The sequence below is a fragment of the Glycine max genome, chromosome 7, assembly GCF_000004515.6.
Source record: "Glycine max cultivar Williams 82 chromosome 7, Glycine_max_v4.0, whole genome shotgun sequence".
NCBI lineage: Eukaryota > Viridiplantae > Streptophyta > Magnoliopsida > Fabales > Fabaceae > Glycine > Glycine max.
In genome coordinates this window covers 43,243,676-43,261,428 of record NC_038243.2, presented here as the reverse complement: position 1 = coordinate 43,261,428, position 17,753 = coordinate 43,243,676, and the positions used below count along the sequence as shown (strand labels likewise).

General features: G+C 32.8%; 2 protein-coding genes across 3 annotated transcripts; one reads left to right on the top strand and one right to left on the bottom strand.

The window, feature by feature from the left end:
• Window positions 1-8,742: 8,742 nt before the first annotated feature.
• On the top strand, window positions 8,743-11,353 carry LOC100794141 (tubby-like F-box protein 3). 2 transcript variants are annotated; one of them, XM_006583978.4, is made up of 6 exons: window positions 8,743-9,186; window positions 9,339-9,426; window positions 9,511-9,643; window positions 9,726-9,905; window positions 10,051-10,548; window positions 10,950-11,353. In XM_006583978.4, the coding sequence occupies exons 1-5, from the start codon at window positions 8,980-8,982 to the stop codon at window positions 10,520-10,522; spliced, it is 1,080 nt and encodes a 359-aa protein (XP_006584041.1). In that variant the 5' UTR covers window positions 8,743-8,979; the 3' UTR covers window positions 10,523-10,548; window positions 10,950-11,353. The 2 variants fall into 2 exon arrangements, with proteins under 2 accessions (XP_006584041.1, XP_003529593.1); XM_003529545.5 differs by having other exon boundaries at window positions 8,748-9,186; window positions 10,938-11,353.
• An 898-nt stretch (window positions 11,354-12,251) lies between these two features.
• Window positions 12,252-17,052, bottom strand: LOC100814207 (probable serine/threonine-protein kinase At1g54610). Its single transcript, XM_003528605.5, has 7 exons — window positions 16,029-17,052; window positions 15,451-15,735; window positions 15,006-15,323; window positions 14,609-14,836; window positions 13,597-13,697; window positions 13,107-13,224; window positions 12,252-12,829 (listed from the first exon to the last, which is right to left on the bottom strand). Exons 1-7 carry the CDS (start codon window positions 16,338-16,340, stop codon window positions 12,545-12,547), a joined length of 1,647 nt encoding a protein of 548 aa, XP_003528653.1. The 5' UTR covers window positions 16,341-17,052; the 3' UTR covers window positions 12,252-12,544.
• Window positions 17,053-17,753: the final 701 nt, after the last annotated feature.

Genomic DNA, 17,753 nt, shown 5'->3' with positions numbered 1-17,753 from the left:
TTATTACAACCCTATTATAATTTAATAAAAAATTATTGATTAATTAATACACTTAAAAGTTCTTATTAGCGATGTCTTAACTTTTTAAAACTAATTTGCGAGACAGGTTGAAATAATACGCAACTAGAAAGTTAATTTAGCAATGGGTTACCTCTTCTTGACTTTTTGTTGAATGTGATTCAAGTTGACATCCTATATAACTTTAAGCCATATATATGAAACTTGCACCTATAAGGATGGCTAGCTAGGTATTATATTGCTGGTGATGAATATTTTCTTCGTACTTAACCAACAGGATAACCTCCCAGGATTCAATATTGCCCCTCACTCAGAACACAAGTCCAGACATACTTACTGTCACTTAGATTTGAGTGATGCACAATATATATACTTGTCTAGTTGACTAGTTATTTTGCAAAACTTTTATCTTATAAGGCGTTGTGATATTTTTTATTTGATTTTATTTTATTAACTATCGTAATTAAGGTTTTTGATTTATTATTAGGAATCCTTTTGACTTAAAATTTCATATTAATGACCTAAATTCTCAATTACTAGTGATTTCGTAGGAATTATTCCTGGTAACCTATTATGATATATTCCTGCATGCATGATATAACTTTTAAATGCATGGATGTCAAACGCCACGATTGAAACACACGCTTGTGAACAACAGTGATCGATTTGCATGGTATTTTGTAGTATTTCCGAACCAAGTACATATAATTTCTTATGAAAGGAGAGAAAATTGAAATTACTCCTTATCATTATTCGTGCACCTGAAATAAAAATAGATTTGGCTTTTATGAACATTTATCAGTGTACAAAAATCTCACCTATATTTTTAAAGGAAAAAAAAAATGTATTTTTCTGTACTTTTGTCAAACGTGATCAAAGTCCCAATACTTTCATATGAATGAAATTGACTGAAATTAATTACTTTCAACCTAAAAATATAATATAATTATCAATTTTTTATGTTTGATTTTTTTTTCATTTATTAATTTTATGTTATTTATTTAAAATGTAATTAATAATTTAATGAACAGTGATAATTTTCATTTAATTGATAAATTATTTTTTATTTTATTTTTAAGTTTTTTGTTATTTTTAAATATTTTATTTTCATATATAAAGAGCACCGTACTGAACAGTGAACATGGCCGTGACTCGTGTCGTGAGAACACGTTGACATGATGAGTAACTGTGATGACGATTTTTTTTATTTATTTTGTACATCACTTGACGTATTGACCCCGTGTGGCACATCAGCAGTAAAACATTAGGAAAATTATTCCGTTGATGTATGTCACCAGATGTTTTCTATTTTAAATTTATCCTGGTAATAATGCCATTTATAGTTTTTATAAGCAATTATATAAAAAGAAATTATCGCATAAAAAATATGAGTAAAATATAGAATAAGACCGTCTGACTGTGGATGCTACGTTATTTAATATTAATAAGCATATTTGTGCAGTGACGAGGTTTTATCCTCTGAAATAATATGATCATATTCCATTCAAAAAAATAATATTAATAAGGCATAAGAATTAATTTTAAGACTAGCTGTTATATTATTAGCTTGGTATTATTGTTCAAATGATAAATTCAGAGGGAAAAGAGGAAAACATAATAAATGTTTGGTTTGTTGTTTTATCTGATAATACTATATTTATATATATAGCTAATTTCGTATTCACAAAAAAAAATTAGCATCAATATAGTGTTTCACTACAAAAATAATAATAAAAAAATAAACTATATGTTCGATTGGGTTTGTGATTAAATCAGAGATCCTTCAATCCAGACCTAGTCATTTGTCCTTTTTTTTTTCTCCTTGTAGCTTGAAACAATCATATCAAGCCATTTTAGAAACCCTCTCAAGTCTTGACCTCTCTTGAGTCTTCTTCCTCTTGCAGTCTCACGTCGCCTCTATCTCTCTCTTGGTTTCTCCAAGTTCAACGAGTCTACGTTGCTGCTTGCCACCACTACACCATCGAGGTTGCCCACATAGCCTCACCTTCTACCTCTGTCTCAGCGAGTCTTTCCCGTCATCGTGTCACACCAACGTCGGATCATCCTTGCACAACACCGTCGAGGTCACCCACATGGTCTTACCTTTTACCTCTACCTAAGTTAGTCTTCCCTATCATTGTTGTTGTACTGTCGTGCCACACCAATGTCGAGTTGTCCTTGCACGACGTCGTTGAGGTCGCCCTCACCCTCACCAGCACTAAACATCACCAATCACCCTCACCCTCTACCTCTCCATTCTCGAACAAGGTATGAATGATTGTGTGATGCTATTCTATTCTTAGTAATTTCTTAATTAGTGATCTATGTAATTATGTATTGATTTGTTTCGAATTTGTATTGATTGGTTAGATTGATACTTTTGTATTAGATCGTGTGACTGGTAGGCTACATTGAGTGGATTGGTATTTACCTATTTGGTACTTTGGTATTAATTTGTTTTGATTTTTGTAGGTTCATTAGTCATATACATATGGTGTGAATTTATTTTGTAGGTTCATTAGTTATATACATATCTGATAGTAGATTGGTAGTCCTAATTTAGGTTAATTATTAAGTGTTTAATTGTATCATAGATGATATATGGTGAAACACCAACATCCTAAGAAGTAGCATTTACTCAAAATTCAATGTTTTTTTTAACATTTTGGTATCTAATTATTTATGTTATGAAATTATATTAATTTGTAATGTTATTTTAAATATTTTTAAGACATGTATAAAAATTTTATATTTTTTAAGACATATGGTGAAACACCGAGCCGATTTTTAAATCAAGGGTCTTAAATTTTGTCTTATTATATATGCAATCTAAATGATTCCAAGCTTAACATATTGGTTCAGTTGTCGGTATAAACTCTGCAAATGGTGGTTAAACATTTTTTTGAAGAAATTGAAACAAGACATAATTTAATTTTTGTTGAACCTTCTATATATTCTGATTTTTGTAGTTATAATAAGTGTAGTTTTGCAAAATTTTATACTTGATGTTGGATGAGTTATAAAATAAGAAAATTTTGCCTATATTTTAGAAATCAAAGAGATTTTGTGTAAAACACTAAAATATAAAAGGAATACTATAAAAAAATCTCATCAATTCGTACATTGCCATCAACAAGGTCTCAATGTCAAAAGAAACTCTGTATCCTTAAAATCAGCTAAAATACCCATAGTACACGAGATTTTAGAACAAAAACAATATTCCCGTATCTGTAACAAAAGACTGTAGGATATGATTCGTTACGAGTACATAGGACCTTAGATTCTATGCTCCTTGCTTTGGGTTATTAAAATGAATATCAATTGACTATTAATAAAGTCTGATACAAAATTGATAATTAGCTGAATCATTTTAAATATGTTGTTGATTTAATTCTTTGTCACGTTCTTTAAAATAAAAATCTTTGTCACGTAACTTTTATAATTTAAAGAAATTAATCTCTAATAATCGACTGAAATTAAATACTTTTGTTGAAAAACACACACACAAGAATCTCAATAGGTGAGTGGGTCCTGGATTGGCTTTCTTATATTGATATATTCTATTTTATTCCCCTCTCCACCTCTTGAATGGTGGGTTTGCTTGTACAGATTCCATTATAATTTCCATAACCATAGTCTGGGGAACAACTTCATTATGGAAACAATAATCTCATTATTGTTGTCGAACTTAGAAACGACAATATACTTGTCCCGTTTAATCTATTGTTGGGGAATCGTCCACCACCATCACAAGCAGGTACATAAATATTTGGTTCATATATTAAAACCTAAACACTAAGTATTATAAAATATCAACTTTTTGTATATATTTTTTATTGTTTACAGAGAAACTAAGATATGATAAAAGGAAAACATTACAACTCAAGTAAAGAAAGAAAGAAAGATTATCTTAATGTTTATGAGATTTTTAAAGCTCCCCTTGTAATACTTTTTCTACTTTTAAATAAGCAAAAAGACAATCCTTTAAAAACTCTTAACCATATTTTAACTTTGAGAACCCTCCCAAACATGCACTAGCTCAGTGGGCAGGACCCACCAGCAGGCTCATTGGTGAATGCCAGGGACATAAGGACATCCTCATTCCTCCACCAAAATATATGATGCTTTGTTGTGGCTGGTTTGAAATCCTCCACCAAATGTTCTATTTTGTCATTAACGAAATTGAGTTAATTATGGTGTTGGGACATATGGTTTATGAAACAACGAATCTTCTTTGGCTTTGGTTAGCAAGGATGATAAGTCAAGATAATTACATGAATTCAAAGGCGTATGTAGGTCTCACTTGCTGGTCAGTTTATGACATTGACCTCTTTTAATCATGTCCAAAATGTTGGCTCTCTTTATTTTATTTTCTCCACTCTAAATATAAATTAAAAAACTCACTTTAAAAGGTTGTAATTAATAAATGACTTTGCAGGAATTAATCCGTTAAAGTCTTATTACTAGATAAGATTGTTTCAAAGTTTATCCTAGTTTGATTAAATTATTCTGTATCAATATATACTCTCTCTTTTTTTTCTTTTTCCTTTTTAACTTTCAATATATACTTTTTTAACATGTGTAATAAATTGATATGGGATTTTCTAACTTAATCAATTGTTTTAAGTTTAAGATTTTGATACCCAACTATATATGTGTTAAATATTAAGTAAAAGATTTTGTTCCCTATGATTACCCGATCGACTTAAATAATATTGCTTCTATGGAAAATGATTTGTAAAATAAAAAAAATGATATATACTTGTTTAACAATTTATATTAGGATTGTGATGTTTTTTATTTTAAAAAAATTGAAAACAAAAAAAATCTAGAGTACAGGTTAGATAAGTATTATGAGAGAGGAAAATAAAATATCATGGATCCAACCAAACATCATGAAAGCCAAGTAGCTGGTTGGTGTTTATTACATGAGTAGCTCTATGCAGTATATAGTAAAGTAAATAATCAGAATTGTTAATGAAAAATATTTAATTGATATTCCTAGATATAGCTTTATTATTTGCTACGCACATGTGTAAGTAATATTGACCGTTAATTTCCTTATAAATAATTGCCATTACTTATTTTATCTTGTAAAATGAATTACTCATTTTAGATGAACAAGATCCAAAGTTTTTATATATGAAATTAATGGTACAAATTCAAGTGGGTGTTTTTTTTCTTGGTTTAGCAATGAATTAAATAACAAAAGTCATTCGTGCGTTAGTTCCATCTCAAAATTCCGAAAGCACCAGCAAATCTTATTATTACACATTCGGAAGTCAAATAAAGCTTTAAAATTGCATTAAAGAAAAGAGAAAGGAAAAAGCTTCTTGATTTTATTACTTGCTACGTGTCACCAGCTAGGTATTCTGTAATTTCAAGATTTAGATTGTAAGTTTAAGGAAACACGTGGGGTAAAATTCTTGAATCAAAAAACAAAATTGTTAAAAGTTACGACCTTTTGACCATATTCCGGGTTCAACGTCATTAAGTTCCCTTGCTGCTGAAGGAACTTGGCGTGTTCTTCGTTTTAACTTTTACTTTTAACAAAGGTGATTGAAGCATCGTGAATGAACCTTTCACAATCTTAGTATGGAAATTCTTAACTGCTATATCAAGCTTAAATGAAATCAAAATATTATAACCTACAACTTAAAAAATCAGTTTTTACTAGTTAAAATGATACGCAATACATTCTTCTTCTTGTTAAAGAAATCATAACTCGGTCTCTTTCCAAACCTATGTTTAAAGCCATCTCAATGTGTTTCTTGGTATCCAAAGTGAATTCAATTGCTCTTGTTACACCTAAAGATTTAGCGCATGTATGTTTGTGGACATGCCAAAGCAAAACTTCTTTTGTACTGTGCGAGTGTTTTTTTCTATTTTTTTTTTTGCCTTTCCAAGTTTGCCCCTTTACCCTAAACCCAGAAGCAATTGCACTGTGATGCCACTACTGCGATTTTCAACAACAGCCAATTAATTTTTGTTTTTCCCTTTTCCCTAGAAATTTTGGCACCGTGTTGTCCGCACCGAAGCACAGAGGGTGCGAGAAGAAGATGAGGAATTTTTTGTTTTTCAATACTTTAATGTTTAATATTTGTTGGTCGGAGACGATGAGGGCTTGTCGTCGGCGTAGGTGGAGACCGCAGTGCTGGTGAACAATAAGGGAAGGAGAGAAGAGGAGAAAAAAGTGCAGGTAAATCAAGAAAAAAATAAATAAAAAGAAGAAAATATCACAACCATGAATACTTGTTTAAATGATTCTTTATTTTGGTCAATGTTTTTTCTTTTTTTTCTATATGTTTAAATTTTTAAAAAGGATATTTATGTCTTTTCGTAGTTAATATTGAGTGTACTAACAATAATACTGGGTGCACCTAGCAGTATAGCTAGCCCATCAATTTTCGCCCAAATATTGGGCTTAGACCAGTTAAGGACAGAGCCTGGCTAACGATAAACACTAGTAGGCCTGAAAAATGAAAATCCAACTAAATAATTGATGTAAGCAAATTCTCAACCAAAACAAAAAAGTAAATGTAAAGAAACCTTTTATATTAAGTGCATGTTTTGATTAAACTTAAGATAATCCAAAACAATTTAGAAATACAACTTAGAAATAGTTTAGTGAATGCGATGTTTCTTTCTCAAATTAAACACTACTTAGAAATACAACCCTCATTGTATTTGTTTTTCAAGACATATCCATTTGAAATAATTGTTTTTCAACACACATACATTTGTCCATTCAGTTGCCAGATTTTTTTTTTTTTTTAAATTATAGACGCACGACCTTTAAAATTTAACTTGTTTTGTAAATAATTTTTTAAAAAAAATTATAAGACTCCTTATATAAATTAGAATTTAATTATAATGCATTCATAATGTAATTTTTGTTATATTATCATTCACTTACAAATTGTTATACATAAAAAAAATTATTTACTTTCATATCAACTATTTTAAAAGAAATACTTGAGATACTTTGTAATTGATATCGGTTAATATTGTCAAATTATTTACACTAATTTTTTTTTGGTTTTCTACGAGTTTTTTTCTTTGAAAACAATTATGCTTGAGACATTGTCAGAAATTAAATGTAGACACACTTACAAGAGGGATTCAAACCTTTTTTTTCTAGCACGGCATGGAAATTTATTTTAGTTTTTTTTTTTATTCTTACACTAAACCTATAGGAGAATTATTTTTGCCGATATGATTTTTTTTCCCTTGAAAAATATGATAAAACGGCATAACACGTATGATGGTTACATATTAGCATAACTTGAACAGAAGTTTAATGTTAAGATGCTCTCAGTTGATGGAAGAGAAATAAGTTGGGGACCCTAAGTATATACTTATATTTATGCAGCATAATTATCAATGTGGTTAATATATAGAATTGGGTCTAAACGCTTCTTCGCTGAAAGCCATTGTTTTTGCGTATCAGTGAGGTGGGCAAGGATGATCTCCACCAACTTCTAATTAAAGTCTGAATTGTGGTAGGTACCCTAAGAGTAAGATGGGACCAATAATTCAACTTCTGCCAACCCATTTGGATAACGACCCCGTGATAGTTTCGATGTTCTTTTTTACTATTACGAGGACAAATATATATATATATATATATATATATATATATATATATATATATATATATATATATATATATATATATATATATATATATATATTAACCTTACGGTAATTTAATTAAAAAATAATTAAAGTTTAATAAAAAAATATTTTTATAAAGAATTGATCTTATTACGTGAAATCTCATCTAAAATATGACTAATGAAATTAGATAAATTTTTATCTAATGATAAAAAAAACACTAGCATTCTTTAGCTTCCCATAAGTTTATGCTTGATCAACTAAAAATTATTAAGCTACTAAGGCCATCGGTTTGACAATTTGATTATATATACCCGAGTCAAACATTTGGAGACAGACTTTTAAGATAAATGAAAATTCTAATGCTCGGCCAAGGGAAAGAATCAACCAAAAACTTGGTTATATAACCAATGTGTGTTGATTTAAGTATAAGGGTTTTTTTTAAAGCAAAGTTTTAGTGTGAGTTTGTTTTCAAAAGCATAGGTGAACCTTTTTGAATCTATGTTGAGAGAAAAGCTTATATTTAATACTTAATTGTGTATGAGTGTCTTGGAGAAAATTACATCCAAAAAAGAATATATGTGGGAAACCAAAATAACTTAAAAAATATTGTATTATAAGTGTCTTTAAAATTGAAGTTACTGAGAACAATTGTGCCAACATTAATTACAGGATAAATAGTTAAGTTTCTTAAATATGTTGATATAAGTTCGATTTGATTGTGCTTATGTAAAGAATTTTCTTGAAAGAGGTAAAACCTATTTTAATGATATCTCTATATCTCAAGAGATACTAATTTCACAACTTTTAAGTGCATAAAATATCTTACTTTTAGAAATAAAAATATTTTATTCTTTGTAAATATTACATATCAACTATAAAAATATTTATCTCACTCTCTCTATATATATTTCAGATGTAAATTTTACTAAAAATAATTATATATCACATGTATATATCAACAAGACCGTTACTAGTGATAAAAGTCCTCCTCTTAAAATATGTTTATGGTATTAATTCATAATAAATGTTTCAAAATTAATTTAATTTGAAATTAACCTAAAACAAACTCCATCCAAATCTTGTGTATTCTGGTTCCTGTGATCCTATCTAGTCAATTGATTACATTTCCTACAGTGTCCATTTTTTGTATTTCTTCTCTCTCTTTAACAGTTTAACTAACAATAACTGCCTACCTGGTGACCCTCTCTTGTCAAACAAGCAAACCAAAAAAGAATCAGTTTTCTCCGAAGAGAAGATATTTTGGTGGAAAAACGCTGAATCAACGGTCAAACAATAAATACCCATGATTGAAGTTGGAGTCTTTGTGCAAGAGGAACAACCATGGAGCAGAGTTGGCGGGCCAATATGCCTCGCGAGCTTCTCAGAGAGGTCCTCCTCCGAATTGAGTCGTCGGAGGCCACGTGGCCGTCGCGGAGGAGCGTGGTGGCTTGTGGCGGAGTGTGTCGCACCTGGAGGCTCATTGTCAAGGAGATTGTCAAGCCACCTCAACTCTCTTCCAACATAACCTTCCCCATCTCTCTCAAACAGGTTTCTTCTACTTTGCACTATGCTCTCCATTCAAATTCAATCAATTTTAATTACTAGATTGCAGCTTTGTTTAATTTCATTTCATGTTACATTGTTATTAATTTATTACCTACCCTATGCACTGCTTTAAATTGGTAAATGCATTTTTGCAGCCTGGCCCGAGGGAACATCTACTTCAGTGCTTCATTAGGCGCAACAGTGCCACACAGACATATTATCTGTTTCTCAGTTTATCTAGTGGTTAGTACTTAGTGTTAATATTTGAGCTTATATTTGTTTTTCTTTTTGAGGCTAATACTATGTTTGTGTTACTGTTAATTGCAGCACTAATAGCTGATGATGGGAAGTTCCTTCTTGCTGCACGCAAGTTCAGACGCCCTACCTGCATAGATTATATTATCTCCCTAGATGCAGATGATATGTCCAGAGAAAGCAATGCCTATGTTGGGAAATTGAGGTCCACTCTTAATCAGATTATATTATTGTTTTCTTGTTTCTTAGTGCAAAGACTAACCGCCTTTATCTTCACATTTGATAAGATCAAATTTTTTGGGAACCAAGTTTACAATCTACGATATCCCGCTGCCTCATGTTGGGGCAAAGATGACAAAAAGTTGCTTCACTAAGCTGGTGAATCCAAAACAAGTTTCACCTAGGGTCCCTACAGGCAACTATCCAGTTGCTCACATCTCATATGAACTGAATGTACTAGGCTCCAGGTAAAGTTGTTGTTCCAATTCTACTATGTTAGTCATCTATAATTTCCTTGAGTTGCGGATGTTTCTGCTGAAAGCAAATTAGCTTATTGTGCATTTTTCATATATACAAACTAAACAATACTTATCATATATCTATGGCAAGCAGGGGGCCAAGGAGAATGCATTGTGTCATGGATACCATTCCTGCTTCTGCTATTGAACCGGGAGGGGTAGCCGTAGCCCCTTCACAGACTGATTTTTCTGTTAGTAACATAGATACTTCATTCCCATTTTTTCAGACAAACTCAACTAGTCTGGAAAACTCCATATCTGGAGACCAGAGAAATAAAAAAGATGATGTGCTAGTGTTGAGAAACAAGGCTGCCAGGTGGCATGAGCAGCTGGAGTGTTGGTGCTTAAACTTTCATGGGCGAGTGACAATTGCTTCGGTTAAAAACTTTCAGCTGGCTGTTTCACCAGAAAATGGACATGCTGGACCACAAGAGGATGAGGTCATCCTCCAATTTGGAAAAGTTGGGAAGGACTTGTTTACAATGGATTACCGGTACCCTATCTCAGCATTTCAAGCATTTGCAATCTGCCTCAGCAGTTTCGCTACCACAGTTGCTTGCGAATGATACATGTTTGAAGCATCTTTGGACAGGTATTCATCTGAAAACTCAACATTCTAAAATTAGAAACTATCTATGGACAAGAAATGGATAGAGAGAAAGCTAGAGAAGGTAGATGGTGTTTGCAGTAAGCAAATGTATGGTTACGGAAGTAAGAAAGCTTAGATTAGTACATTAGCTATTTTTCTTTTTCTATTAATCACATGACCATCTTGTTACTGTTGTTGGTTTCCAACTATGTTGATAACTTTGCTTAAAAGCCTTACGAATCCATCTTGACATTGATAATCCCATTTCCTTTAAAAATCAAACAAGAAATATAATTTTTCTGGCTGATGGGGTGTTGAGTGCTTAGTTTTGCTGATTTTTAACAGTCATGTACTCATGTTTGCTTCTTTGATCATGTTTGCTTTCATTCAAGCGTGGCCTTTAGCTGTATGGTGTGATGTGATGATGACTTGGTGGGAAGAATCTGACGAAAACCGTTTCCAAAGGTAATTGGAAATTTGGATAACCATCATCTGAATTAGAAGGACGGTGCTGCGGATATATGGGGGTTCTGTTTGTTTTTCTGAGATCATTTTTGACTTCAGGGAATATCAGACGAAAGTGGAAAGTAACCTGCGAAGCAACTTCTGTCACATCTCCTTATATTTGTATCTAGCACTCTATTGTGTGCTTATATATTTTAATTCTTTCATAGCTTTGCTTTGTTTTTCATTTGTATCCAGTTTAGTTTCCCATATACAGCACAAGTGCAAAAGACATGCTATTCTTAACGTGATGAGGCCACGTTATCAATAACGGAAATAATGTTTACACAAACATTTTATTAAATCCTCACAAAATCCAGGTATGTATCAATGCTATTCTTTTCTTACTGGCCATGTTGTAGCTTAATTTTATTCAAAACAAAACAGGACATGATTAGAAGTAGGGAAGACCATGCTCAACTCAACATTCTAAACTATAAAACCATGCAAGAGCTAGAAGCTTATCAACCAAATGCCACCAAATTAAGGAATACTTGGTGTTAGAAGAGAAATCACTTTGTTTTTTTACTATGTAAATAAAAAGTTTTCAGAAAAATTTGAATAAGAAACTCTTTAAAAATACAGATAAATTAAGAGTACGAATTACTATTGATATCTTGCAAATTGTGATGAATTTAAAGTGATCATTTACTTTTTGGTGAGGCAAACCTCTAAAGCTAGATATACAAACCGCCAACACAATCCAGCTGGCCTGTCCAGAACTTTCAATCAGATTTTTATTCCTATTTTGCACAAGTTCTTACACAAATCTCAACTTTTTACTTTTAGTTTTTGGTTAAAGTTAAAATTAAATATTTAGAGTAGTAAAACATTAGGGACCGTCACGTTTACATTTTTCTCCTCATTCTACCTACCAAGAAATGTTAAGAAATACTATTTATTTAAGAACGAGTGCAATGAATTTTTACTTGCCCTACATATTTAATGAAGCCAAATCAAAGCTAATCTTCGAGACATGGATATCTTAGTGAAAAGAAAGAACCGTACAGATTTGTTATACAAGACCCAACCTCATTTGATAGTTTAGTGAAAAGAAATTCTAAAAGAAAAACCTAGATCTATATCTGTGTTTCATTCCCAAGCATTCTGAGGAAAATGTCACACACCATGGCAATCAGTTCAGGAACCATTTCATTATTCATTTATTTATTCCCATATCCCAGCTGCAACAAGGCTTGCAATTGATAAAGATAACCGACTAGAAGTTGAATAATGAACAAGACATGATATTTCAAAGCTTAAAAAATAATCAAAAAGCCTAATGGAAATTTCTGTAAAATTCTACACAATTCCCATGATTAAAGCAGAGGTTGAAGGGAGGAAAATTATGGGTGATTGTTATACAAGATAGAGAATAAACCTTTGATCATTGAGAAAGAAATCAGCAGCATTTTTGTAGCTTCACCAATGCTTGTGAAAAATAATTGGTGTTATATAGCAATTCTTTAATTATTTTCTAATACTCTGACACATTCTATCTATAAGAGTCCTTCTTTGATTGTCTGTGCCCATTCCCTGCCATGTTCTTCTTTCTCCTTGGTGCATCCACACTAGTTTCCACCAATGGGCCAGACCAGGTCTGGAAATTTGTTTTAGGATATGACAAGTTTGTGGAACTAAATGGAACATCAGGTGGATCGAAAATTGGATCCATGTGATGTGAAGAACCCAAAGGATAGCCTAGAGTTCCATCTTCATGAGGAGGAGGAAACTTCTCGCTCTTGCTCTTAGCATTTGCATGTGTTACCAGTCGCCATCTCTGTAATAAGAGTTAAGCAACCATTACTACAAGATTAAGACATAAAAGTAAGCTGAGATATGAACCAACCCCATGTATATATATATATATATATATATATATATATCAATGTCACTTTATGAAAACTGAAAAAAAGCTTTATTTTACAGTTAACTGGGAACATATATACCTAATGCAGATCTAAGTTTTCTGCAATCACTTTTATCAATAAGAGGAATCAAGTATTCACCAAGACATAAGTATTAGCACAAAGAAATAAGGTGCTTATCTGACATACATCAATATTTGCTTGCATCTCAGCATTTGAATCTGGAACTGGAATTCCCCTTCCACTTCGATCTCGTGGACGTGATTTCTTGACACCAGCAGCATTAGCTTTGCCTGCAGCTCTCGATCTACAGAAATGAAACATTAAAACTAAAGTATTGAAATGTGTGGATCTTTAGTATTTTCTTTCAGAAATTTTTTCTGCTCCTCCAGTATCATTGAGAGGTAGAGAATAAGAGAAAGTTCCCAAGAAGAGGGATAACTAAATAAATTTATTCAAGTTACATACATGCCTCACAACTTCTTCTATCAAATATAGAAAAAGAAAGGAAAAGAGAAAAGAAGTCAATCGAAAGGCAAAATGTCAAATTTTTATGCAAATAAGAATTCTTAAGATAATTGAGACTTTCATTTAGAAGTGCAGAAAAAATCGATCTTCAGTATTTAAATATATTGATAAAACTATAGTTCAGGTGTCAAAAGCAATTTAAGTTATCCACCTTCTAGCTTCTTCATCCCGTAGCTTTGTATCCATCTCCTTGCTGGGAGGATATTTTGGAAGGCTAGAGGGTTCACAGGCATAAGGTTTTGATGTAAAGAACTGCAAAAGAGAAGCAATTAACATTAAACTTGGATTCATATATTAAATTGTTGGAACACTAAGGAGTTCAAGCATAATTCATCATACTTAAAACTAAATACAACCACCAACATAATATAGCTATCTCTGCCATTTCCCATGAGTGACAAGCAATCCCATCTCTCTTAAAATATAGAGTAAAAACAATCAAAGGAAAAAACAAATTCAAGTGAAGTTCAGTAGTTCATTTCATCCACCAACAGGCTCAATTTAAGTAATTTTATTTTAACTCATGTTCAGGATTTATTTCTTGATAAGTGACACTGTGACAAAGTCCTGGCAATCCAGAACTTAATTAAAAGAATAGAGGATTGTATTCGATAGCAATAGAGTCAACACTTTGCTGGTATACAGTACAAACAAACTAAAAGTAAAGATGCATGTATGAGTTACATAATTACGACAGAAACACACTTATGAAGGCATAAGCAGCCTCCTACTTGGTTAATCGACATCAATAAAGGGGAAAAGAGGAAGAAAAGTCATCTAACTATCTTAAGATGGTCCTTGCTAATATGTGATGAAAAATTGGGGATAGAAAATTAAGGGAATAAGTAATTGTATTTTTGGTCTTTGTCCAAGGTATCTCCTTGGGCATTGCTGTTGAGACTAACAAATCAAACACTTAATGACTAAGGGGGCCTCCCAGCAATTGCCTTCTCCAGGACTTCAAATTTCAACCTAACCTCAAAATGTGGCTTGCTTACCACCACACTCATTTTGTTGGCAGTGAATTACTTATTCTATTTAAGAAATAAAACATGACAAGAAGGGAACTGTCAAGTAGATGTAGCAATTCTATTTGTATATTTAAAAATAGCAGAAATAAGTAATTTTACATGATTAATTTAGTGATTAAATTATTATCTTACTTCACTATGCAAAGCAGCTGCAGCAGTTTGACGTTCAGCTGGGTCAATTGCGAGAAGGGTCTCAATTAGTGGCAGGGATGATGCTGGGAAATTCTTAAATGTCTCTGCTATGCACCGTTTGTATGATAGTCGGGGCTTAAAAATGGTAGCATGTGGCAACTTTGATTTCTTCCAATATTCATCAGAAGGAGAACCACAAAGCTTAAATATCTTATGAAGCTGCTCCACCTATGAAGCACAGTGGATATATATCAACCAAATCAGAAGCAAAAACCTTTTAACACGAGCAACAAAATCTTGCACCACGGACAAGTAAAGTGGATATATTTTATGCTCTTGAAACTTGAAAGATGCCCGTAGAGAAATTATAAAATGAAATTAATCATTTAGAGATTACCTCGGTTCGACCGGGCATAATAGGCTTGCCAGCCAACAATTCAGCAAGAATGCAGCCAGCACTCCAGAGGTCCACTCCTACACCATAGTCAGTGGCTCCAAGGAGAAGTTCTGGAGGTCGATACCATAAAGTAACCACCCTGCTGGTCATAGGGCGTTTGTGATTAGGATCAAAGAAGGAAGCTAATCCAAAATCAGCAATCCTAAGAATTCCTTCACTGTCAATGAGAAGATTTGACCCCTTTATATCACGATGCAGCACATGCCGGTTGTGACAGTGTTCCAATCCAGAAAGTAGCTGATGCATGTAACATTTAACCTAAAATACCCAGCTATAATCAAGAAAAGAAGTTCCAAATCCAGAAACACGAGATGCTTTTTGAATCATAAATTTCAACCAAGTCTAGTGCTAGATTTTACACTAAGCAAGGTATATATGTAAAAACCTGAGACTCTGTGAACTTAATTGTGGGGCTTGTAGCAAGTCCAGCCAAATCATGATCCATGTATTCAAAGACAAGGTACAAACTGCATGACATCCTTGAAGTCACCAAACCTTCAAGTTTGACAACATTGGGATGATCCAGATGGCGCAGAATAAGAATCTCTCTAGCCATGAATTTCACACTCTCAGGCTCTAAGTTGTCAAATCGGACCTTCTTTAGGGCAACAATTTTCCCTGTCAAAGTATCCTTGGCTTTGTAAACATTGCTATATGTACCTTGTCCAACCTGATTGAAAAATAGTCCAGAAGCCAAGCCAGTTAGAGACCAATTTTTTGTTAACTTTACATGAATAGAATGGAAGTAGACATTTCAATGGAGGGGTTTTCAATTAATAACTTCCCAAGATAATAGAAAACCCCAAATCACGATGCCTTAATTTCATATTACTAATTTAAGATGTTGCGTACATTTGAAACAGAACAACATAAGCAATAAGTTATTCAAACTTGAAATCAAGGTAACCATGTTCCTCATACTTAAATTGGCAACTATAGCAAAGAAGTCATTAACTTCCTTACCTTATTAAGCTTCTCAAAAGTGTCAGCTCTTCTAGGGACCAATCCATTAATAGCTTCCCCAGCAACCTTGGAGAGCCAAGAGGGCCACCCTGCAGCTACTTGCTCACCATGTACATGGTTAGGTGGATTGCTCAACCTCGGATTCGGCTTCAGCTTCGAAGATCGCCTTCTCTCCCCTTTGGGGCGCTTGCTCTTCTCCTCTTCTCCACCCTCCTTCACATTCCCACCGTTCTGAACCACACCCTCTTCTGCTCTTGCAAATTCCACTTCCTCTTTCCTCTTTGATGCTTCTTTCCCAAACACACAACCCATGTCTCAAAATACTCATTTACTCAAACCCTTCTTTTCTTCTTCTTTTTCCACCTCCTCCTCCTCCTCCTCCTCACATTCCTTAACTTGCCAAGACCACATTTTCCCTCATTTTCTTGCAATTCAAACACCACAGCTAATCAGAATCAAGCCCTAGTAACAGTTTGCCCCCCGCCAATCTCAAAAAGCTGAAAGGGGGGTTTTAAGTTTTAGCCAAAGGAATGTGCAAATGTTAATTCAAAAGATCCTAACTTTTAACTTTTCCAGACAAAAGTGAAGTGCAATGATTTGGTGTCACCCCACAAGTTGCAATGCAGTCAAAGAAAATGAGCTTATATCAATCAGACATGCACAACAGAAAAAGAAAAAAAAATAACAGTAAAATATGATTAGCTTTTCCCCTCCACTTGTGAAGTTCCTTTGTTCTTCTTGTTGCTGCTATGTTTTCAGAAGTGGGTTTATTCTTTTATCTCTTTTGGAGTGTAGATATGATGTTGAGTAAGATCAAGGTTGAAAACAGTTACAATTCTAGGAGTTTGGGGTATCCCAGATTCAAAGAATAATGTACACAAAATAATGTCTTGGAAACTAGAAAGATAAAATAATAGTGTGGGGGGTAGTGGGGTGGATCTGCTACTGTATGCCTGTTACTCTAAAAATACAATGTTGTAGCGTCTTGTACATACAAGTCAGTTTCGGATTTTTGCAGCACTGGGTTTGTATCCACTAAGGAAACTTCCATGGAAAAATATAGAGAGAACAATCAAAGACACGTGCCGTGGGCATACTTAATTATTTATTGAGAAATGCTGATCAACTACATCATGGTGATGTTTTTATTTAATTTTAACATGCAAAAATAGGAAAAATATATTTGAACATTTCAAATACTAGTAAGTATCTTTTTATAAAAATATGTTTGGTTGAGTTGATTGAATGGTAGGGTGGGTCCTATATGCACTTGAAACTAAACCAACCAACTTTACTTGCTGATGGCTTCCTCGGCTATTTCATATTTACTTTGCCTCGCTTTTCTTTGCATTTTTGTTTAGAAAAGTTGCTCATTCATATTGCAGGTGAACACAACTTAATTCGAAAATTGGAACATAGCAATATAGATAGCTTTCCACAAAATTTATGTGGATAAAGTGTAGCATTAAAGAGATAAAACTCTAATTTTAATTAAAGTATAATAATTAAATACTAAAAACACCAATATATAAAAAAAAATACTAAAACTGTTACCCCTAATTAAGTTTCGTTGATTTATTTAACAAGCATCTTATTGTCAAAGGAGACAGTTGGCTTCTATCGTACATTATGTGCTAGTTTGGTTCTTAGTCATTAGTGATAAATGCGTACTTTATTACACTCTTCGGTTTTGTTTGTACCTTTTGTTTGTGCTAAAATTGGGAC

Excerpts from the sequence above, each read along its gene's own strand:
- LOC100814207 (XM_003528605.5), bottom strand. The coding sequence starts at position 16,340 with ATGGGTTGTGTGTTTGGGAAAGAAGCATCAAAGAGGAAAGAGGAAGTG. Across the intron at positions 14,837-15,005 it reads TTATGCCCGGTCGAACCGAG|GTGGAGCAGCTTCATAAGAT; the intron begins GTAATCTCTAAA and ends TGTGCTTCATAG. Across the intron at positions 13,698-14,608 it reads CAGCTGCTTTGCATAGTGAA|TTCTTTACATCAAAACCTTA; the intron begins GTAAGATAATAA and ends TCTCTTTTGCAG.
- LOC100794141 (XM_006583978.4), top strand. The coding sequence starts at position 8,980 with ATGGAGCAGAGTTGGCGGGCCAATATGCCTCGCGAGCTTCTCAGAGAG. Across the intron at positions 9,644-9,725 it reads GCCTATGTTGGGAAATTGAG|ATCAAATTTTTTGGGAACCA; the intron begins GTCCACTCTTAA and ends ACATTTGATAAG. Across the intron at positions 9,906-10,050 it reads CTGAATGTACTAGGCTCCAG|GGGGCCAAGGAGAATGCATT; the intron begins GTAAAGTTGTTG and ends TATGGCAAGCAG.